Below are 23829 nucleotides of genomic sequence, written 5' to 3'. Positions count from 1 at the left end.
AAAAGGTGAGCTCACAAAACTGACCCCCACTTTTTCCTTCTGTTTCTGCATCATGGAATCATAGAATGGTTTGGGTTGGAAGGGACCTTACAGATCAAGTTTCAACCCATCTACCATGGGCAGGGACACTTTCCACCAGACGAGCTTGCTCAAAGCCTCATCCAACCTGGCATGTATATCAAATTAAACTGCGTAATTAAAAAACCCCAAAACACAAATACAAGAAAACCACTGTTATATCTCATAGTGAGCCACTTTCCTGACACAATTCACATCAAGGCATTGAAACTCCTCTGAAAGGCTCTTACACACTTCTTCCATTTCACTTTAGTAAGGAGAAAAAATTATGAAAGGCACTCGAAACATTATTTGCAATTCCAATAAAAAAAGTTCAAAATGTTTCATATTTGCATGTTGGTTCTTTTCAGTAACCAACGACAGCGCGTTTATGTAGACAAGTGTTGTTCATCATTTGTTCAGCTTTTAAGCTGGAGAGCCCAAATCCTGCTTTTAACCTTGTGTGAAATAAGAGCAGACATACTTGAGGGCTATAAATACCCAGTTACCTGTCTGTTACTGCGAGGGAGCCGAGCTAATCGCACTCCTGACATGTCGAACAATCTGACCTGTCGGTTGTCATGTGGAAGGGCGATGATTCTTTGGCCAACACATACGTTAATCCTGCACAGAAGAGACAAAAGTAGGTTACGCGCAAAACAACGAGCCTGCCAAATAGAACTTGACAGCACAAATTTAAGCTCACGGGAACGGACGCAGCTGAATTTTTCCTGATCAGAATTCACAAATGGAAAGAGGAAAAAGTATTGAACCATTAAGGTATTTTCTATTGTACCAGATCCTCAAACAGCCTTAACATTTGCATCCCGTATACAAAAACCTCAGAAAAACAATGCTATGTATTTACTGAAAATTAATGCTGACTACACAAGCATTTTATAAAACCATTTCAGACCTTTCTCAAATTCTTACAAATCTCAACTCCAATTTTAGGGACTAAAATTAAATGTATATTCAGTGAATTAACAGAATAGACTATTTCAGTTGGAAGGTACCTGCAGCAATCATCTATTCCAACTGCCTGATCAATTTAGGCCTGACCAACGTTTAAAGCATGTTATTAAGGATATTGCCCAAATGCCTCTTCAAGACTGGTAGGCTTGGGGCATCGACCATCTCTCTAGGAAGTCTGTTCCAGGACTTGACCACCCTCTTAGTAAAAAAATGTCCAGTCTAAACCTTTGTGTCTCAGCTCTGAACCACTCCCACAGGTGAAAGAAATTATGAATTAATTAAGAAGACATGAATGAAGAAAGACAGTAACTCAGAGATCTGCTTACCTGTTGACTGCAGAATCTGTACGGATTGTTGCAATAGGAGATCTCATGTTTTTCAAATCCCAGACTTTTACTGTACGGTCATCACTACCAGAAACAACATTGTCTCCCACAGTGAAAACTGCAGATGTCACAGTGCTAAACAATCAGAAGTAAAGAGAAAGACATTAAGCTCTAAAGTTTTTTATTAAACTAACATCTGATTTAGAAATTGTAGTTTCTGTTCCTGTGTTTCCTTTAACATATGTCTTTTTTATTTTATTTTTTTAAAATAATCTGACTGGCCCAATTGCTAAGAGAAGCAGCCCGACACTAGAGACTCACTCTGTAGGCATCTTTCATATTCCACTGATCCTGATATAAGCTAAACATGTCCAGTCTTGAAACCTGAGTTCACTTTTGAAGTTCTGCACTAATGTCCAGTAGTTATCAGACAACACAAACTGAATTTGTAGCATAGAGTACAATTCTTCCTCTTAAGTGCCTTGAGACTAGTAGTCAAGCTCTTTTCTTTCCATCCAAAGACTTCTGTAGAACTACCCCAGGCATTTGTCACTCCCTGCACAGACACCGAGGAGGTCCCAATACCTACCTGAGGTGTAGCTAAAGCTATTTTGTACACACACATAAACATGCTGTAATCCACACACAGAGCCTCCAGTTTAACTCCACTGCCAATAGCTACAGCAATCTAACAATTTCTAATTGTGATTTCTATTCCTGTTTTACAAGCAGGTAAGTCTGAGAGTTGGATGAAAAAATGGCAAAAAGTAGTAAGAAGGACGATCATACAGTTCTTTCAAACTGTACCCATTATGTCTATAAATGCACAAGGGCAGTCACAGAAAGACTTATGAGAATATTTGTAGCAACTGAAAGTGCAAAACACTACTTCCAGAAGAGATTTTATAATTAATTTTATTTTAGAATTTTATTATCTTTGTATTTTATACTTTCAGAAGACAATAAATATACTGCTGGGCTCAAATGAACAGTTTTCATGATTAGTCTATGGTGGGTTTTTTTAATCTTTTACCTTTACTTCATATTAACCAAGTAAAAGCTTTTGTACTACTATTTTCGTTGTAATTGTGTGAATTCCCAATCCATAATCAGTTATTTTCTGCCCACATAATGTACTAACAAAGCATTTCTATCTCTCCCTACAATCATTAGGGAAGGCTTCTCAACTCTGTTTCTACAGATTTGATTTAATGACCTATCTTGTAACTTGGGTCACGCACGTCAATTCTTAGAATTTAGTAATTTTAATTTAAGTTGTCAGTTGTTACTGTCACTTTTGTTGTTCTGCAGAAATTTGAATTCATGTCCTATCCAAGCTGCTGATTGAGATTAGCACAAGCCAGGTCACAATGGACCAGTTTATGCAAGCCTCTTAATTTAAATTGACACCAAATTAAGTTTTAATTAGGATGAAGGCCCACTTTATTCATGATACCAAGTTTCCTAATGCATTATTAGAGTGCAGCAAAGCTACCAGGGAGATGATTACAATAAGAACCAAGAGGTCTTTGACTAATCTTCTGTACTTTATGAACCAAAAGTCAAGAAGTTAAAACATACATGAAGGCTACAACTACTAAATCTCTTTCATAAGGCACCTTTGCACTTAGGAAGAAAACTCCATGCAGTTTGAGCTGCTGCACAACACAGTTGGCATTTCTTAGCACCAACCTTGTCTTCTACCAGCCCAACCTCCTTTAAACTTACCAATATCTGCATTTATCTTCTCACTATTTCTTTACCCAAGCTGCAAAATACCTCAGAAAAATATTTCAAGCTTTCCCTTAACTCTACACTGCTGCAACACATTTGAAACACTGTTCTTAAGGTTAAAATTCTCTTCTCAATCTCCATAATTTGCACACACATTGGGAGACTTCCTTGTACACAACAGCATAAGGAATTCAAGTCATACAAAATTCTCCAGATGAGTGAATATACTGTGCTTTAGTATTGTGCTGCCAACAAACAAATCTGATCTGTTTTCCCATCATACATTTCATTTCAATTACAGCTGGAATACATTGTGAAACTGTCTTAAAATAACCCTCCGATTTTGGGTGCTTTCTTTTTCAAAACTTTAAACAGCTTTCCAGCTTCTTTGATCTCATAGTGGTTCTCCTTTATCACTTATCACTTTCAAACATGGTTTCTTTGACTACATAAAGTTCTCTAATCCTTAGGTTTATAATTTTTAAAATTAAAATACTCAGAACCATTGCCAGGAGAACAGAATGTCAGCCCTAGGTTGAAGCTCAACCCTTCCTGATCCGGTAAAATGAAGACTCCTAAAAGATAACAAAATCCTTTTCTGTACTGTTTTCAGCTTAACCATTCAGATATTACTGCATACACAAAGAAAAAGTTTGTAAAATAAAAATGCAATTAAGTTCTGCTGTAGCTCTCTGGCAACAGGGAAAGTGACAGAAAGGGAAAGGGAAGGTTGCTCTGTTTTCACCGACAACTTTAAAGGTGTTAAGTGGTCTTAGCCCTCTGTCCACCCTCAGTTTGTCCCTGTAAGGCACTGCAGGATGGGATGTGCACTATTTGCAAGCACACGTGACTATGGAAACAGCCTTTTACATACGGAGCTTTGCACTTTTTACTGAACCCACTGTTTATGATGAGGGATTTTGGTCCCAGTTCCAAAGCAAACAGTATATGGATGTCTACATAACACTTCCCAGACACTGTGCTTTTAACAAAATGAAACAAGACTCTTCTAGGAGAACCTGTAGATACACTTGATTCAATTCTCAAATATATCTCATTTTCAAAATAAGATTGCAAGACTTGAAGTTTTATGTAACTTAACAAAAAGTCAAGAGAGGCAAAAGCAGTATCATTCTCACAAACCTGACAACTCTGGGGAGGGTTATCAGCACTTCATTGTCATCTGAGTAAAGACCAAGTGGTTTTTTGGCTGATTTGTTTTGGTTTTTTTTTTAAATAAAGTGAAACATATTGAGTTCATATTTAAAAAACCATATACATGTAAATTCAAAAATATGCACAACACTACTGACTTAAAAAACATGAGCAATTGCTGAGCTCATAGATCTTACACAGTACAGACCATGTTTTGTGTCCTCTGCTATTCCAAACTGAGGTATCTATTAATGTGAGATAGATGCATCTCATCAATTTTTTTCTTATTTTTGTGTTTGTTTGTTTTAATTAAAACAAAATAGCAACAAGAAGAAAAGCACTTTCTATTTATAAACTAAAACAGGACTTCAGCCCAGATAAAGGGGGAAGTTGAGAAGAAAGGGAAGCAAAGTCTGTGTGGGAAGAAAGAAGTTCACAGAGCTGCCAATACACAGATAACCTTTCAAAAGTATTGCCTCTCTAACTTCATCCATATCACAAAAATTAAAAGCCTTCTCCCTATATTTTCATATGGCTACATTTTATTTCTGTTTGTATTAGTCTTCAGATAAAACTCTGGTTAACATCCCCTTGGCTAAATTAATAAAAAGTGTCAACAAAAGATCATCAGACCCCATGTTAATTGAATGCTAGAAGACATTAGGTTTTTAATAACTCAAAAAGATGACAGGTATTGTAGGACATTAAAAAAAAAACAGGCAAAGAGGAAGCAGTCTTATGACACTTCAAACTGTGCGTCCCACAGGGAGTTTGGTGTGCTACAACCATTCTCCAAAAAAGCCTCAGCCTCCGCCAAACCCCAGCAAAACTCATTTATCTTGTCATAGGGAGCAGCCGAGCGTGTACTTCCAGCTGACAGCGTGGCACTTCCTCACCACACACCGCTGCCTGGCCTCGCACATCCTGCTCCCTCCGTGGGTCTCAATCACCAGAAATACCGTGGTGCTCGCACTCCTCATTAGGCCGAACAGCTGTCTCCCCAGTCACACTGAGACACAAAACTGTTTTGCATAACAATCTGCTGAAATTTTACACATAGGGGAAGGGGGAAAAGAAACAAACATTGGAAATGTTGGACCATGAAATGCTGATGCAGAACCCTCGCTGGCAATGCACCAAAAAAAAGTTAACACTGCTCTTTCCGTTTTGATTTGCAACCTAAACTGGGATTTGCCACTGAATGCCGGGAGACAACATGTTTTTGCACCCTTGGAAAGGCATCTACATACAGGCATTAATCTGTGTGTGGGATGAAAATGGATAAAACCAGAGTTTTCAGATAAATTTATTCAAGGTACATCAAATTGCGGGTAAACAGCAAACTTTGAGCGCACAAATATGCCTCTCTCGTTTCAAGCAGGAAAATTCAGAAACAAAACCTAAAGGAATCTCTATTTAGGATGAAATTTCCTGCACCAGGGGAACAAAGTGTACCCCCACACTGAGCCATCTGCAGCCTGGGGGGAAGCCAGGACCTGTGTTTAAAACCTCCAGATATGGACAACAGGCTGCCCATCTCACAAGGAGATGGCAGTGAACAAAGGAGTCCCACGTAAGGAGAACACCAGTACCTCCACATTTGAGTGCATTCAGGTTCCAGAAGTGCTAAAAGCACTTGATTCCAGAAGGAGCTACACATATAATTGCCAAAGTCTGCCTATGGATTTATATCCAAATACCAGCAAAGCCTTTTTCTCCAACTTGAGAAACAGTAAGAATGAACCATGAAGGAATTACAGAATCACAGAATCAATTAGGCTGAAAAAGTCCTCTGAGATCAGAGACCAACCTCTGAACAAACACCACCATGTCAACTAGACCATGGCACTGAGTGCCACGTCCAGTCTTTCCTTACACACCTCCAGGGATGGTAACTCCACAACCTCCCTGGGCAGCCCATTCCAATATCTAATCATATTTTCTGTGAAGAATTTCTTCCTAATGTCCAACCTAAACTTTCCCTGGTACAGCTTAAGACTATGCCTTCTTGTCCTGTTGCTGGTTGCCTGGGAGAAGAGGCCAAGCTTCACCTGGCTACAACCTCCTTTGAGGTAGTTGTAGGGAGTAATAATGTCCCCCCGAGCCTCCTCTTCTCCAGGAATTAACACAGAAGGGAAAGGGAGGGAATTCAGAGATGACTCAAGAGTCATTTTTTTTAGCATTTAAATCAACAATGTGTATTCCAGAGATGTGTTTCATGACATTTACAGAAAATTGCCAGTCTCCCTTTCTCACTATCTTAAAAATAATAAAATGATACAGCAATGAAAACAGTAACTAGGTTGTATGAAGATTACTCAATGGCAAGTTAGTAAATTAGTTAAGGTGCAAATATTTTTAAATCAATTCCATTACATTTGTGATGGGATAAAAAAGGTCCATTTATCCCTGCACTACTGCTGCACAGATAGAATACAAAGAAAGGACCCCCTTACAACCTTCTTCTGTGGGTCAGCTGAAAAAAAATCATAGCACTTTTTACTGCATGCATTCAAGAATGGAATTAAGATTCTTTCCATCTGTTGTAGTGAAGCTTAAAGCAGTCAAAAGCAATTGGATACAGACTTATCATCTACATCTTTTTTAAAGCAACTGACAAAACTCTAATGGCTAACACTGAGTGCAATCAAACTTTGCATGTTACACACCCCACACCCCAAAATAAAACATTTTTTTTTTCTTTTACCAATAGGGCTTTTAAGCACTTCGTCTTATAGTTTAAGAAGTAGATTATTCAATTTCTTATATTTCTCTATTAATTAGGAAGCCATTTCTGCCTTGAGGAGTTCACCAATGACACCAGAGAAGGTTCAAGAACATAAAGAATTGCTTTTTGTGGCACTTTGGCAACTCCAACATTGGGTTGGGGGAAGGTTAGAAGAGATAATGGGGTATTTCAAGCTGTGCAAGAGAGCAAAGAGAGGTAAGTAGGATGAGTTGAAGGCACATAAAACATGCTGGCTCTAGTCTGTTCTGACAGACTGACAAAGAAGTGAACAGCACGGGAAGTGAGACAAATTCAAAGCTGGATGCCTGAGCTGTCAGCTATTAAGGCTGCTAACAAGGCTAAGAAAACTGTTGAATCCTTAGTATGCTCAGTTACATGCATGTAATAAATGTAAACCAAAAAGGTTTTGAAACATGTTCAGAAGCATTAAAAGCATTAAAAAAAAAAATAACCCTGGAGCTTCAAATCCAGACCATAATCTTCACTTAAAGAATATTCAACATGGAAATGTGGGATCAGAACAGTGTGTGAAACATGACTTTGTGACTTTGGAGCCTTTTTCAATGAAATGCAAGAAGAAAAAAAAACCACGGCAGACAGAATAAGGTAGAAATATTAACAGTAATATCAGAACCATCTAGTTAATCAGTGAGGCTTGGGGAGAAAACTGAATGTTTCATCACAAAAATTTTGCACTTCTTACAGAAGCTGGATTGAGATATCTGCACATGGTGAACGCCTAAGGCACTCTTTGATGAGAAACAACAGAAAAATGGTAGACAAAGCATCACTGATCACATTAATAGCTGAAGCAAAAACAGGACTATCTTGAAAAGAACAGATGCTTTAAACTGGTCAAACTCCACTGATAGCATCCAACTTGTTACGTTTTGTTTGGCACAAAATTTTGACTAAAAGCGCAAGCACAGCTTTTAGTCAAAGGTGCAAAGCTTGCATTTTTAGAACTACATCTACATAAGCTTTAACTTCACCAAGAAAATGTGGCTGAATAAAAATACCTAACAGTGTCCTTGCAATGTTAGGCATATCTATAACAAGACTACTTTCCAACAGGGATGTCTAATGACATCACTGCCTGCAGAAAAGACCCTTCCCCCCTCCGTGATTTGCTCCTTCAAGAACAATATATTCAAGACAGACACATATAAGGTATGAGAATTAAACCTTGCAGAATCGAGAATCCGGGAAAGCCAGCTGACCTTGGAATGCTGAGTGTCCACGAAACTAAAGCAATTATTAGTCTCTTGAAATGGAATGCCATTTTGACATTAACTCTCAATTCACTAAATGCCAAAATTCAGCCCTGCATCCTAATCAGCAGCTGCTTAATCATTTTTACATTTTTTAATTGAGATTTTCCAGCAAGTGTAGGAGTTTGAAAATGAAAATATGAAACAAGACATATTTGCAGCTCTCTAATTTCAAAGTTCTCTGGATGAAGCACAACTCACCATCCAGCTGCATATTCAGAGACATTCAAGCAGCAAATGAACAGGAACTTTCCCTTCTGGTCTCCTACAGCCACACGACCAGAGTGAAAGGAGAAGGAATATGCCATAGTCCAAAAGAGCTATAAGCCAGCTTGCTCAGCTCTTTGGAAGAAATAGTGTAAGATTAAGCAATTTTCCCCCTGAGTTTTCTAGAAAGTAACACAAAGATACAGATTCCACAACTAACACACATTCACACTTGATGCACTGGTTCAATCTAGCCACAAAGATCAGTAAGTTTGAAAAGCAGTAAACAAACTTTGTAATTTTTTTCAAGCTAGGTCAAAAGTACCTAGTCAAATTTTTATTTATTTTTAAGCCAAAAATGCATTTAATCGCCCAGACAAGGTGGTGCATTGCTATACACTGAACAATCAAGAAGCATTAACAAAGGATATTCAGTTTAGGATAGCAACCCACAGCTGCTTCTTAAGACATCATTTTATTCTTTGAAGGATGGTATTTGCAAGTCCAGACTTGGAAGCCCTGCATATTTTTATTCAAGCATTTCAAGAGAGATGTCCCCAACCACTGTGCACCTTTGATGGTCACTAAGCAAAACAAAACCCTTTATTATTTACCAAGTAATTCATCAGCTGCATATAACCATCAGCATACAAATATACAGCAAAAGGACTGTTCAGTTTAAAAGCTGTATATAAATCCACTAGCTAATAAGCATTCTGTTGCCAATTTATTTCCAGTGTTACTGAATTGACAGAACAAGTGAATAAAATCTGTAAAGTACTTGACTAGACCTGTACAGACTAAGGGGGATTTTTTAAGCTACAGATAGTAAAGATTTCCAACATTAGCATTTTAGAAGGTTCCACACATCAAGCGCATGCAGAGTACTTAAAGGGACAAAAAATCTCATCAAGCACATATGCAAGAGCATGTCAACACTGGTCATTCAACTAGGTCACTGTGCTGGTAAAAGAAAGGCCTTCACAGCCCCAACAAGACACAGCTATGCAGGCATTGGCAAACAAAAACAAAAATGAAGTTGCAATGAAAATTGCCATGTAGATGCCAGAACCATTTTCCTCTTCAGAACAAAACCTTAGTTCAATTTGAAGAGTTCTAATCAATAACCACTAAATTCAAAAATTTCTCAGTAGGAGAACAGCTGGTGCTGGGGTTGTTTAATCTGAAGAAGAGGAGCCTCAGAGGAGACCTCATCACTCACTACAACTCCCTGAAAGGAGGTTGTAGCCAGGTGGGGGTTGGTCTCTTCTCCCAGGCAGCTATCAGTAAGACAAGAGGTCTTAAGCTCTGCCAGGGGAGGTTTAGGTTGAATATTAGGAAGAAATTCTTTACAGAGAGGGTAATCAGGCATTGTAATGGGCTGCCCAGGGAAGTGGTGGATTCTCCATCCCTGGAGGTTTTTAAGATGAGACTGGATGTGGCACTGGATGTGCCATGGTCTAGTAACTACAGCAGTGTTGGATCAAGGGTTGGACTTGATGATCTCAGAGGTCTTTTCCAATCCTGGCTGATTCTATGATTCTATGATTTTAATCAGTAGAGAATAAGTAAGTGAGATGAACATGGCAAATGTAAACCAAAATGTGACAAGGTATTTTTATGACTATGTGAGCAAGGCACAGGCAAACAAGTCATGTACTGAACTGAAACAGTCATATATATGAAAAATGTGAACAGATCTGGAAACTTCCATAGGAAGATGTAACTTCGAAAAAGACCTTAATATACTTTAAAGACTCAGCTGAATGTAGGCTTGAAGTGCAAATGTACTGTCAATGTACTATATTGGTCTATAAATTTCAAAATATATTCAAAAACACACTTTAAGGCAAAATAGGTAACTTGTATATAAGAACTGGTAATTTGTACAAAAGAAAATACAGGAAACAAAGCTCTTCAAGATAAAAATCAGAAGACAGAAAGTGAAGCTGGACAAACTCGGACTAGGGAGGCGCAAAAAGTTTAACAGGGAAGTTAATTAAACACTGCAATAAGCAACATACAGAATTTACCAAGAAATAAGCTGGAATCTTTGTCACCGAAATAACTTCACATACAGTTAGCAATTCTCCCAAAATTGCCTCCTAATTCCAAACAGTTATCAATGCAAGAAGCTCAAGACAGATGTGTCGATCACAACGATTCCTTTTGGCCTTACTGGAAGATAATTTATTTTCTTAAATTGTCACAGTAGTAGACAATAAGGAACATTCTGCTTCTAATAAAGAAGCTATATGCTCAGGACACCAAAATAGTAGGTGATTCCTTAGTCCACTTAAGATATAAATAATCACTTAAAAAATATACACTGCCTTTGATAGAACATTATAGTACATGACAACGCACAACAACTTTTCATTTTTTGATGTCAATTTACTTTATAAAATCATGTAACAGGATTCCTTTTTCTCTAAACAGATCAGCATCGGTTATAATTTTAAGACGATAATGAGCCATTTTGAATAAATCTTCACTTTAACACATTAAGGTAAATAAAAGGAAGCTGGAATTACACCCTCCCCCAAATTCTTCAGCCCGCGGACCCTCACACAGTGTAACAGTGCTGACACCTGCCGGCCAAGGCGCGCTGTGCAGCCGCAGTGAGAAGGAATTTCGGATGGAATAAGATTTTGCCTTGTAGTACACAAAAAACACGGTATGTTGGCCTCATGATTGAGATGTTTGGCATCTAATTATATTGGTTTAACGTATTAAGAGTTGATCTGGTGAAATACACAGGGAAAAAACAGCTGCTCTATGAGCTCCTCGTCAGGTGCTGCTCAGCCAGAGGCTGTTAAAACCGATGGTTGAGGACTTTAAATCATCAGTGTTAATGACTGTAACATCCAATTTACAGAACTGATGCCAAGGGCCTATCAAAATATTAATAGCTTGGCAAATTGTTCAAAGAGACACTCAGGAAAGCAAAAAAAAAGTCTTGTGTGTATCCATTTTCTAGTCAATAGATAAAAGTTTCTTCTATGCTGCTTAATGTGAGGAGATTGTTATAGCATTGATTAGAGAGTAATTTGAAAAGATTTTCCCACAAGGCAGTACAGTTAATGTCCAAAAATAAAATCCCTCAAAGCATGTCTCAACTGCCAAATACCACCCTCATCTCTGCTCTGCCTGCACTCCTCAGTGAAACACTCACCTCCCTAACAGAATCACCTACTCATGAGAACAGAGACATCAGCAGCCTTAGCCACTGAATGGTAAAGTCAGTTTTGAGACCCTTAAATTTAGGGTGTATTTAGTGGAAAAGCCTATGTCAATACTAATAACTCATACATTCAAAGAACAAAATGGAGACAGGTGATGCAACAAACACAAATATGAAGATGATTAAAAGCTGGAATAAGAGTGACTGAAGAGGTTGCACAAGGTCTATTCCATTCATAAAAAATAAACGCCCTGCTAGCTTGTAGGTCTCAGCAATGGAGGCCAAAACACCGGCTAACAGCTTTTACAATCTGCACCATCACCCCAGATCAACATCATTTGGCCTCAGCCAACATACAGAAAAAACATGAATGTCAATCTTGATCCTTTCTCTGAAAAAATGTCCTGGGACGAAGAAGTGAGAAAAAAATGCAAGCACGAATTGGATACAAAACCTTCCAAGTTTTGCAAGTCATTCTAGAAAAAGTGACAGAAGAGTACAAAAGTCATGGCACGAAACAATTCTAGGATGCAGGCCACAAAATCAAGGTTATTATTCTATCAGGAGACGATGTCTACTTACATGGGATGATTGTGATGCACCAAATAATTTATCAAGATGAGGAGTCTGGGGCAGGGAGGGTTAAAGAGGTTTTACTTTATATATAGGTTAGCCAATAGCTGAGGAAATGAAGAAGTGGATACTGAAACTCAGTCATAATGCAAATTATACATTTGAATTAACAAAAAACCAAAAATGTGAATAAATATTTGTGTGTTTTGTTTTGAGCTAGGATTAACAATCATCTTTTATTCTGAAGAAAGGAGGTGAAATTTTTTCTGATATAGTCAAGCTTAAAAGTCTTAACAAGTTCTGAAGTCTTAAAAAAAGACTTGCTTCCTTGGGTAAAGTATTTCCAATACTCCTGTATTTTCCATGTATCAAAGCTGAGATAAACAGAAAGTTAAGTCAACACTGTAACAGATTCTCAGGACTACATTTGTCCCTCTTCAACAGTCGTCAGTATAAGTTAAGCCTGAACTGGTAACTAAAAACGTTGCATCAAAATCACTATTTTGACAGAATACGGCAATCAGTGTCCTTACTTTACTTTCCTATTTAATGTAAAAATTAGAAGCTTTCAAGGGTAAAAATTAATCCTGCTTTTTGGTCCACTGGTTCCAAAGAAGTAACCTTTATTTCATACTGAGTATCACGGCAAGCAGAGGCAATCTGCTTGACCCACTGTATCACAGCAATAATCCCGAACTATAGGCATAACCAGTGCCAAAAACAAGCTCATACCTTAAATCACCTTTAATTATAACAACTTTTATCGAGACTTAACCACGTAAGCAATATCACATCAAGAGCCCTGGCTGCTATTTGGGAAATTAAGTGCTGCTGTGTAACATCTGAAGGAGGACAGTTAGAGGTTTCTGTGAGAATCAGTCTCGCAGAACAGGAATGAACTTAAATACCTTAAAAAAAGCACTGGAACAGTTTCTTTCAGATTATACTTTTGGAACTTGTAAAAACCTGTGAAGGAGCTGTCACTTACTCTGTGTGGCCCTGAAAGACATTCACGGAATGGATAGAAGGATCTCTGAAATCCCACAGACGGAAGGTTGTATCGCGTGATGATGTCACCACAAGACGCTGGGTGGGATGTGTACAACAATGCGTGAGCTCTTGGTCGTGCCCTACAACCACAGATGAGAACATGTAAGGCAATGAAAATAAGACTTTTCATTTCCAGATACACTTGGAACAAAATGCTGATGATTTTTTTTCTTTTTTCCCCAAACTGAGAAGTACAGTGATCATTCTGAACTTTAGTGTTACTACCGGTGTAAAAGTTTGGGACTGTATTCGAAGGGAAAAAACCACACTACTCATTTCACACCAAGTAGTACAGGTTATTGCTGCTTTATACGCCCTGAACACAGCAAAAGCATTTTGCAAGAACTAGAATTTGGGTACATTCAGTTTAAAAACAACTACTCTCATTGGTTAAATCACAAGCTTAAAGAGAAGACAAATTCACGCTCAGGGGATTTACAAGGTGGTAATTCTAGAAACTACTACAGCATTGAGCAGCAGCTTCAGTCTTGTACACATTCATGTTGTGGTCCAGAGAAACAAATTACTTTCCCAATGTTTTTGTATCTACAAATAATCCCACGTATAAAAACAAACTACCAATTTAATTTTTTTGTGAGTGAACAAATACCTGTAAGAGAATGGACAAGTTCAGAAGTCTCTACATCATACAGATTTGCTGTCCTATCCCACGATGCTGTCACAGCCTGCTTCCCCCCAACCAGCCAGTCAGCTGCTATGACCACTCCTTGATGGCTTTTCAGAGAAGTTAACGGCGCTCTGACAGTGGGGCAATCACTGGAACCATCCCCATCTCCATCAGGTTCATCTTTATCTGAGAACTCAACTTCGTCTTCTCCAGTCACTTGCTATAAAATACAAGAGAAAAAAAGATTTACTATAGAAGGGAGGGAATGTCTCAAAGTTACATTTTGCAGCGTAAATGCTTCCCAATCCCCTCAATGAGAATGTGTGTAACTTAATTCTGCAGCACCTGGCCTACTCAGGTACTCACTATCACAAACTTAGTTGAAGGAATATAACCAGTGAGTTAATTTCAGTTTTAATAACTCCATTAACAATTTTGTGAGGAGCAGCTGAGGGAAATAGGTTGTTCAGGCTGGAGAAAAGGAGGCTTAAGGGAGACCTTATTGCTCTCTACAGCCACCTGAAAGGAGGTTGGAGCAAGGTAGGAGTCAGCGTCTTCTCCCAAGTAACAAGCAACAGAACAAAAGGAAACGCACCAAGGGGAGGTTTAGATTGGCTGTTGGGAAAAATTTCTTCACCAAAAGGTTGTCAAGCGCTGGACCAAGTAGCTCAGGGAAGCTGGAGTGGAGTGACCATCCATGAAGGTGTTTAAAACACATGCAGATGTGTCATTTAAGGACATGGTTTAGTGGTGGACTTGGCAGTGTTGGGTCAACAGCTGGACTTGATGATCTTAGGAGGGTTTTATTTTCTAATCTAAATGAATCTACAATTCTACTTCATTTTAAAGTCTCCTCTGAACTCTCTAGCTCTGAGGATCTGTTCCCTTTACTATCTGGAAAGGTTTCTTCATATTCCCTTACTGTATTACCCTAGAATTTCATTGCAGCATATTTATCAAGGGACTTTTTTCCTTTCAATTTTTAAGGATAGGAAGCATCTAACAGGACACTGACTATTTTAATCTTCAGGAAGACAGTCATTTACAGACATATTTTCATCCATTAAACTTAAATCATTACATCAATATTTGTCTGTTGGTCAATACATGGTCATCATGCAGTGCTGATGTAAACTAGATGCAAAATAAATTCTTTTGTCAACCATGAAACATCAGACTCTGAACCTCTTTTTCACTTACACAAGACAAAACCATTTTTCTTTTATGTTTCATGGATATGAAAAAGATAACATTTGTACTGTTCTTTCAAAATGGGAAATGCCAAATCAAATAAACTGAATCAAATATTTTCCATTCAGAAATTTGTCTCATATGATACAGCCATCTCTTTGCCCCTGTTTAGCTTACTGAGAGGCTCATGCTATAACCTCTGTTTGTCTTCAATATAGCTAATACAGGTGCCTCAGTAAGTAAAGCTACAAGAATTTAATTACTTTAAAAAGAACTTCATTATTTATAATTTGAATTATTGCCAAAAAAAATTACTCATCTTCATTTACTTACACATTTACTACCTTGAAAAAAAATTCAATTAATGCACTTGCAGCTGCCAATTCTATTCTGCACGACACACCTTTGAAAATGTGAAGCAAGTCTATTTTCAAAGAAAGGCTGAAATACAGCTGTTAAATTAAAACCTTAAAATCCCACCTTTGGCAATCCTCAAATCATGTAATTTTTTAATTATATGTAAATTTAACATTCAGTCTTATCACAAAACCTGTATCTGATGAAACTGCTGTGCAATTAGTTCAGTTGCAGTAAGTTGATTGCTTACATTGCAGTCTGCAGTTGGCTGAGGTGTAGGCAACTGTACTATGTATCTCCAGATGTGAGCTGTCTGGTCTCCAGATGCTGCACAGGGGGAAGAGAGGTAAAAAAGAGAGAGAGAATAAATAAGAGCATTTCCATGGGCAATAAAAACAACCTTTAATGTTACATTTGGCAATACTGTCTGAGTTCCATCTTTTTTTAACAGATACCACTGCAAACTTTATGGTAAGCAAGTCTCAACATCAACAGTTACTCTCCTGGCTTCAATACTGATTAAGAACATAATTCATTTTGAAAAATATAAATAGGTACCAAATTAATCACTCCTACAGTGAAACATCCACTCAAATACTACACATCAGAAGACGAGTACCTGCGTTATTCCAATATGTAATATTTGAAGAAGGCATTTAATACATCACAGGTGCCATTCTTCATTTGCCATTTCTCAAAATATTTTGGTTCTTCATTCAATTATTTCTTCCATTAGATGCTTTTAGCAGGCTTTTAATGAGAAACTAAAGAGCAAGTGTGAAGCTATTCTGCTTCTGCCTTGAAATCTCAGCTTAACTGACACTAGATTACAGCTCGGGTTTTGAAAAAGACTTACCCATTTACTAAGGAGAAACTCAAGATTTTCCTTATTATGGACAGAACAAACAAGTTCTAATACCTGGGGGTACAGTGCTGAGTGTTCTAGGTTGAGAAAAACAGTTTGTAATGAGCATGCAAAGCTCTGGCAAGTGCAATGTACATGAAAGCACTAAGAAAAATAACTCATCTAACAGACCAAGAAGGCTAGAAGAAAGGTCAACCTTACATTATGCCTCATGTCACTATTCTGGATTAGGGGGAAAGTTTTCTTATTTTAATCAGTTATAAAATCAATTATCACTGAACAACAAGACGCCTGAAAATTTGCAAGTGAAATACGTTGCAGAACCATCTCTCAAAAAAATAATGGAAGAACAAAAAAAATCTATCTACAGGCAGCTTTTGTTTGTTTAGTTTGGTTTTCACAAGTCAGTTTACATAGCAACATTGCTTATGGTACTGAAACAAAGGCTAAGGTTAGCAAATGAAAACAGGAAAATCCAAATAAACTTAAATCATTAGCCTACATAGAAGGTCTGATGCTCCCTACCTTCCTTTTAAGTGATCAGTGCAGATGCAGAAAGCAGAAGTGTTTTCATTTCTAACCTCAGTAATAATTATCCTCATTTTACAATGACTAACCTAGTAGCAGCAAATTCAGTCCAGACCTCTTTCATTCCAAAGCTAGTGGCCTAATTATTGAACTATATGAACCACAGTATTAGGCACACCAGAGAGTTTTCAAACCTGAAGCTGCACTGATGGTACACTCAGGCCTGAAAACACCTTTACACTAACAATCATATTTTCACACTGCTTTTTCTGCACACTCAGTAGCACAATATTCTTTTCCTTTACTTCTGGGAATATCATGTATGGATATAGATAGATAGAACAGATTATTTCAGTTGGAAAGGACATAAAACCATCAACCAGTCCAACTCCCTGACCACTTCAGACCTGACCAAAAGTTAAAGAATGTTGTTAAGGGCATTGTCCAAATGACAGCCTCTCTAGAAAGCCTGTTCCAGTGCTTGGCCACCCTCTTGGTAAAGAAATCCTTCCTAATGTCCAGTCTAACCCTCCCCAGCACAGCCTTGAACCATTCCTGTGCATCCCATTGCTGGATCCCAGGGAGAAGAGGTCAGCATCTCCATTTCCAATTCCCCTCCTCGGGGAGCTGTAGAGAGCAACGAGGTTGCTGCTCAGGCTCCTTTTCTCCAAAAGAGACAAACTCAAAGTCCTTAGCTGCTCCTCACAGGACAGCCCTTTCACCAGCTTTGCTGGTCTCCTCTGGATACATTCAAGGACCTTCACATCTTTCTTAAATGTGGGGCCGAGAACTGCACACAGTTCTCCAGGAGAGGCCGCACCAACACTGAATACAGCAGGACAAGCACTTCTTTTGTCCACCTGCTTGTGCTGTGTTTGATGCATCCCAGGATGAGGTTTGCCCTCTGGGCTGCCCAGGCACACTGCAGGCACATCAAGCCTGCTGTCAACCAGCACCTCCAGAGCCCTTTCTGCAGGGCTGCTCTCCAGCCACTCCAGTCCCAATTTATACGTGTGCTCAACATTACTCTGTCATAGGTGCAGAATCCAGCATTTGAACTTGTTAAATTTCATCCCATTAACCATTGCCCAATGCTCCCACCTACACAGATGCTGGCAAATCACACTTATTTTCTACAATAACTAAAATAATCAGCATATGAAAAAATTTTACATACCTGTAAGAGCCACTTGCTCAGTGGGATGAAACTTTATGGAGTTTACTGTGTGAAACAAAGTAAATTTTTAAGTTAGCATACAAAAAGAATTCTTTCACAATGTTTTGTTTTAAAAGCATTGAAAAATCAAGTCACCTTGAGCCTTGAGTAATTTTTATAGTAATAACTTAGGTGAGATAAAGGCATAGCATCAAAGAAAGCAGCTATAGTTGATTATACAACAATACATATTTTCTAGAAAATGATTTCCTGAATCTAGTACAAATGGTTCATGTTAGAGAGGATAAAGAAACCACATTCAAATAATCATAAGTGAGCTGACAGTGGATAATGCTCTGGACTTCCATAAAGAGAATTCCAGTATTCTTAATTATTTCTAACTTAATGAAAACTGATTATATAGGACCATCAACGTTCTGATTGTTACTTAGGATTGCAAGATAAATGCCTGAAAACCTGATGCAAATAATACAAATCAGATTTCAGTCTTGCAACCATATGTAATCAAAATATGATGGACTTAAAATAGTCCTGCAAGAATTCTATCAACCTATAAAGCTCTTCATTTTTATTTCAGTGCATAAGATTCAATTCAAGAAAGAACTCTGAAATTATTTCCATCCATCATACAAGTAAAATAGATGCTTATGTTGTTGGGAGAGTGTGGTGTAATAAGTCTGAGAAGACGCTTCTTAAACTGAACTAATCAATGGTGCATCAACTGCTGGCACCTTTGCATCATTTTAAATCAACTGTCAAACAAGAAAAGTTTTATTAAATGAAAAATATATTATTTCTAATGTAATTTTTACATGTATGTAATTATATAAAATCTCTATACAGCATAATTTATAATTTTTTTGTTTCAACACAATTTTTAAAATACAGGTTAGAACTTACTATTTTCATGGTTATCCAAATAGCAATTTTAAAAGAAAACTATCAGCATGACAGTGCAAGTGATTGAAGTTTTTAAACACAACTTCATAGAAGCTGAAAGTCCATGCAGCAAGCAACCTGAGATATCTGAACAAATTAAAGTGTTGCCAGTTGTTTATCTGCATCTATCTTTGTGCTGTAGGAACTAGAAGTCATATAGAAGGAAGAAAAAGTAGAACACATGGCTGAAGCAACTGACCACTCCCTGGAGAACTTAATTCTACTTGTATCCTTGCCACAAGGGTCATGTAATGTGCTATTTAACCAAACATTCCTGGTCAATAACTGCATTTCTCATCTTCAGGGTGCATGACTCTGCACTCAAAGTGCTCAATTCTCAACAGCAAGTTAAAGCTAAGGAAAACCTCTTCAATTTTGGTCTATAAAATTCTATATTGTAACCCACTATGAGAGAGAAGAAGGCTAATTGGGTGCTTGTCAAATTGGACACCAAAATTTAAGATTAACATAAACAGCACTCATTGCACTGCACCTTTCCACCCAAAGAGGGGTTTAAAAAAAATTTCTGAAATATTCATACTGGGATAAAGGAAGACAAATGCCAATACATAAGTAACTGACTTCAAAACAAGATGACAATTTAATATTATGCAGCAAATTATACGTGGGATCATGTGTTAAACAAAGAAGTGCAAACAGATATTCACGCAGCATCTGTATTTTGTATCTCAAATATGACACATATCCTGCAAGACAGTTAATTTTCTGGTTACATAAGATTCTCTTGTTTTGCATATGCATGAGACCTCAAAGAGTCCTGACATTTAACTTCTGAGTGTCATAACTGTGCCTGTAAATTTCTTTATATGGAGTTGTTTATTCATTTAGCATTTGCAGAACTGCCTTAATGTGCCTCTCCAAGAAAGAATCATATTGCAGAACCTTCTCTGTATGAAAATTAGTGGAACTTCACAACTGACTTGTTAATGGTGTTGGCAAACCTGCAAGTGAAACCACAATAAGCATTTCTGTAATTGTCCAAAACCCACTTTCCCCTCCCAGTTTTCACAACATGCCCTTATCTTACCTGATCCAACATGCCCTACGTACTTGACAAGGCACTTCCCTGTTTCTATGCTCCACAGTAAAGCAGTGTGATCTACAAAGATTAAGAAGTAGTTGTAAATAGTTACAAATGTATGTTTTTAATTTTTAATGCTAACAAACAAGTTATCTTCGACTGTATATAAAATATAAAAGCTTCTTATCATTATAACTTAATACATATCTCCCCCAAAAAATAAAGGTGTTGTCCTAATCAGATTGATTTGCAGAAAGTATTGAAAGGCAAATTCTACTTTTGATATTTTTCCTAACTTGGTTATATACTTCTGTATAATGTTCCACCTGTGTATCATGAGATTCAGGAAGCACAGAGAAAGCATTCTGTGGTGAAAAAGGCAGTCACTACAAGCAAGAATTCTATGCACAATCTATTTGCTTCCTGCATGGAAGTCCCAAATGCACACAGGTCACTGCAGAGCACTACAAAAATTTATTTAAAGAGGAAATCACTCCAAATGCCACACCTTTATCCTGCCGCACCCAAAAATATATAAATAATACAAGTATGCAAGTGGGAAGTACTTTAATGCTGAACTGGAGAATGGCTGTTTCCAAGTTAAATCAGGACAAAGACAAGACGTGCCCGTCGGTGGGCACATAAAAATTCTAACAGTTCAGTTACGAAGCCAAGGTTTCTAGTCCATAATATTCAAGTCCCTGTTCCAGCTTCAGGAGACTATCACTTCAAACTTGAGCAATTATATCTAGTTATGGTTTATTTCCATAAAAATTTTCCAAGACTAAACAAGCCTCTAGATTGATTTTTGGACTATAACAGATTTAGTGACTTATTCACTAGTACTTGTTCCCCCTCAATGGGAAGGAAGGAGTCTCGCAAAGTAAAAAGGACTGAAAATTAAGATTTTTAGCTGCCCCTGTATCCTGAGGCAAAAGTGAGATGAATGCAAGAATACAAGAATATGCAAACTATGACCAAACCTACAGCTTCTACAGAACAAAGGCTACACAGTACTAGGACAGAAAGCCTACAGGGATCTCTGTATCCAGCCGTAGGGCATTCTGTACTCTACTAGAGACCAGCTGCCATCCCACCCACTCACACCATCCAACATGCTAGAGCTGAGTAAGGAGAGTGTGACCTGCATGGAAGTTAACTGGCACATGCTTTAGAAAGATCAACAAGGATGCTTGAACTTTCTACAGGTTAAATGCATTTCAAGGAAATTCCAATTTTAAGACATTTTCAGCTACAGAACTTTTTTAAAAGGACTCTTTCAGTGTGGAGCTCAGTATTCAAGTATGCTTTGGATCTGTATTTGCTAGAGCTTAGGGACTAAATCAGATTTTTCTACATATTCAAGCAACATAAAATTTTACCAGCAGATGCAGTTCCCAACACCACTGGCTGAGTTTTTGCGACACTGACATCCCAAATACCATCCCTGTGGCCAACATATTCCTTTACCAGTTGACAGATTGCCCTTGATGTTGTAGTTTTAAAACTGGATACAATCTGAAACAGCAGAGACCAACATTTTTTTAGCACACTGACCCAAGATAAAGTAATTATCTCACAAATACAAGTAGATATTAACTTTTTCATGATTCTTTAATGTTCTGAAAGTTCACTTTTGTCAAAAATTTCACCTTTGATGATAGAAGAGTGAGCCTGGATGCAAGCATATACCTTAATTTTTTTTTCATTTTTAATAATACTCCCCCTTTTTCAGAATGCAAGACAAACTATTCTGTACTATAATAATGCAATGTCATTGGAGAAATGAGTTGTACAAGTGCAGAGTGCACTTCCCATTCAGTCTGGGTAAGGACTATAATGAAAAAAAAAAAAAATAGACCAAACCCTGCAAAAGACCTTAAAACTTTCTTTGCCTATTCCCAAAGAAGTACATTTGACAACTTAAAGACAGTCCATGCTACCCAGTGTAATGTCTTTGGAAAAAAATACACTTATTACTTAATTCTAGTAAAATCCAGAACACTCACTGCTGTTTTTCTTTAAAACTGCATGAAGCTAATCAAACCAAACATTAACCTGAGAGCATATGCCTGTTTATTTGTGTAATAAAACTTATTTTAAAAATATATGTCAAACTCATCTAAACATTTGATAAGCACACTCCCTCCTCAAAGACAAGCTATTAAGAGAAAGGCAGAGAAGACTCATTAAATCCAAATTAGTATGTGCATAAGTAATACCAAATGAAAGGAAGTCTAGTAAAATGGTAAAACTACAAAGCGCTACAGTACAGGAAGGCTGAAAACACTCAGTATCTACAGAAAGGAACCAAATTTCAGAAATTCTATATTTGCAGATAAAGTGGAATGCAATACTTAGGGGGAAAAAAAAACCAACAAAAAACCCCAAACAAACAACAAACTGGAACACTTCCAGAGACAACTGAAACCAAAAGTCATGACTTAAAAGTAAGAACACCATTACAAATACCCTATTTTTAACCCACAAGTCTTCAATCTCATAACTGTTCTTTGAGAAAAACTACCCGAAAAGCTTTGTTAAACTGGAACAAAAAGACAACTTCCATTTATCAGTGTTTTCCTGTGCAAGCAATTACAGGCAGGTATTTATCTGACCAGCTAAATCAAAACCTTTAAATACTTCAACACAAATCACATTAAGACTTATCTACAGCTTAGTAAAAGTTAGGAAGTTAATTAAGTCTACATTTCAGTTACAATAAACCAAGGTTAAAATCCCATTAGGTTTTGGTATTAAAATAGAAGGTCTTAAGTACGTCATTAGAGCAAATTACTTCAAAAAAGGTTTTTAAAGCTAAAAGAAAATCTGCAAGAGCATTCCAAATCCTGAGCAAGTCAACTCTCCAATGATGAGATGATAATGCCCTAGTTGAATTCAAAATTAACAGCTAATATGCATTCTGGTTTCACAGCAGAAGAAGAAACAGTCATTAAGGAAGCATTAAAAGGAAAATGGGTTAATGATAAAGATTATTAGTTCGACGACGCTGCAGAATTTCACAAGTTTTGAACAATTCTACAGATGCAACTTTCGCATTGAATATAGTCCTTAAACTAAAGGGACTTATGGATGAGAAGTGGAACAGCTGAATTAAGTATTAACAGTAAAGGACTAATATAGCATTCAGGTCAAACTCCAAACTTGATGTTTTCCAGCTCTGAACCCCACACTCAAACTATGCTTGCATTCTGTCTTTCTAATGTGGAGTCAAACCCTCATGCTAAAGTTTTCTAGGAGAAAGTATCCCCTACTCATCACCAAGCACAGATTTTCCAGAAGTACTGGACAGGGGTTTCACTGATCATTTAATGTCAAGGACACAAAATTCCTTTTGGAGTACTAGAAGTTTTGAATGAACATACAGAAGATAAGAGTTCAAGAACACTAAACAATAGTAAATATCCTAATACAGATATTAATTCATCACATACTTTTTCTACACCTTTTTTTTCTTTCTGTTTTTGCTGTTCCTCACTTCACATACCAGTAACTGGATAAACTAGGCAGGGCCTGGATTACTTCCTGCTTTGTTAACCGTATATAAACAATTTTCCAAGTCAGGAAAAGAAATATTTAAATAACATTCAACTTGCTAAAAAAGAGGTCTCTGTACTGCAGAAAATTTTTTAACTAACCTCAGCAGATCTTGGATTATCATACAAAAATAAGTGGGCAACCATATCCTGAGTGTCTTTTACCTTTGTCCTCTTACTTAAATTCACACAGTTTCATGTGCTTCCTTCTACACAGAGATTTTTTAATAAGGAAACAATTGTTTACTATGTAAACAAGTGAAA

General features: G+C 37.4%; 1 protein-coding gene across 4 annotated transcripts in view; it reads right to left on the bottom strand.

The window, feature by feature from the left end:
* The window catches only part of WDR37 (WD repeat domain 37), a 45290-nt gene that overhangs the window by 4460 nt on the left and 17001 nt on the right, over window positions 1-23829 (bottom strand). For all 4 annotated transcript variants that reach the window (XM_017819409.1, XM_017819411.1, XM_017819410.1 and 1 more), the window contains 8 exons: window positions 21391-21526; window positions 20015-20086; window positions 18028-18072; window positions 15708-15784; window positions 13892-14129; window positions 13220-13361; window positions 1359-1493; window positions 567-681 (listed from right to left, as the gene is read on the bottom strand). In XM_017819409.1, coding sequence (XP_017674898.1) covers window positions 567-681; window positions 1359-1493; window positions 13220-13361; window positions 13892-14129; window positions 15708-15784; window positions 18028-18072; window positions 20015-20086; window positions 21391-21526 — 960 coding nt within the window. The remainder of the gene's footprint in view (window positions 1-566; window positions 682-1358; window positions 1494-13219; window positions 13362-13891; window positions 14130-15707; window positions 15785-18027; window positions 18073-20014; window positions 20087-21390; window positions 21527-23829) is intronic.

The sequence above is a fragment of the Lepidothrix coronata genome, unplaced genomic scaffold (assembly GCF_001604755.1).
Source record: "Lepidothrix coronata isolate B3197 unplaced genomic scaffold, Lepidothrix_coronata-1.0 Scaffold74, whole genome shotgun sequence".
Taxonomy (NCBI): Eukaryota; Metazoa; Chordata; class Aves; order Passeriformes; family Pipridae; genus Lepidothrix; species Lepidothrix coronata.
The sequence above is the reverse complement of the archived record's forward strand: the minus strand, read 5'-3'. Positions and strand labels throughout refer to the sequence as shown.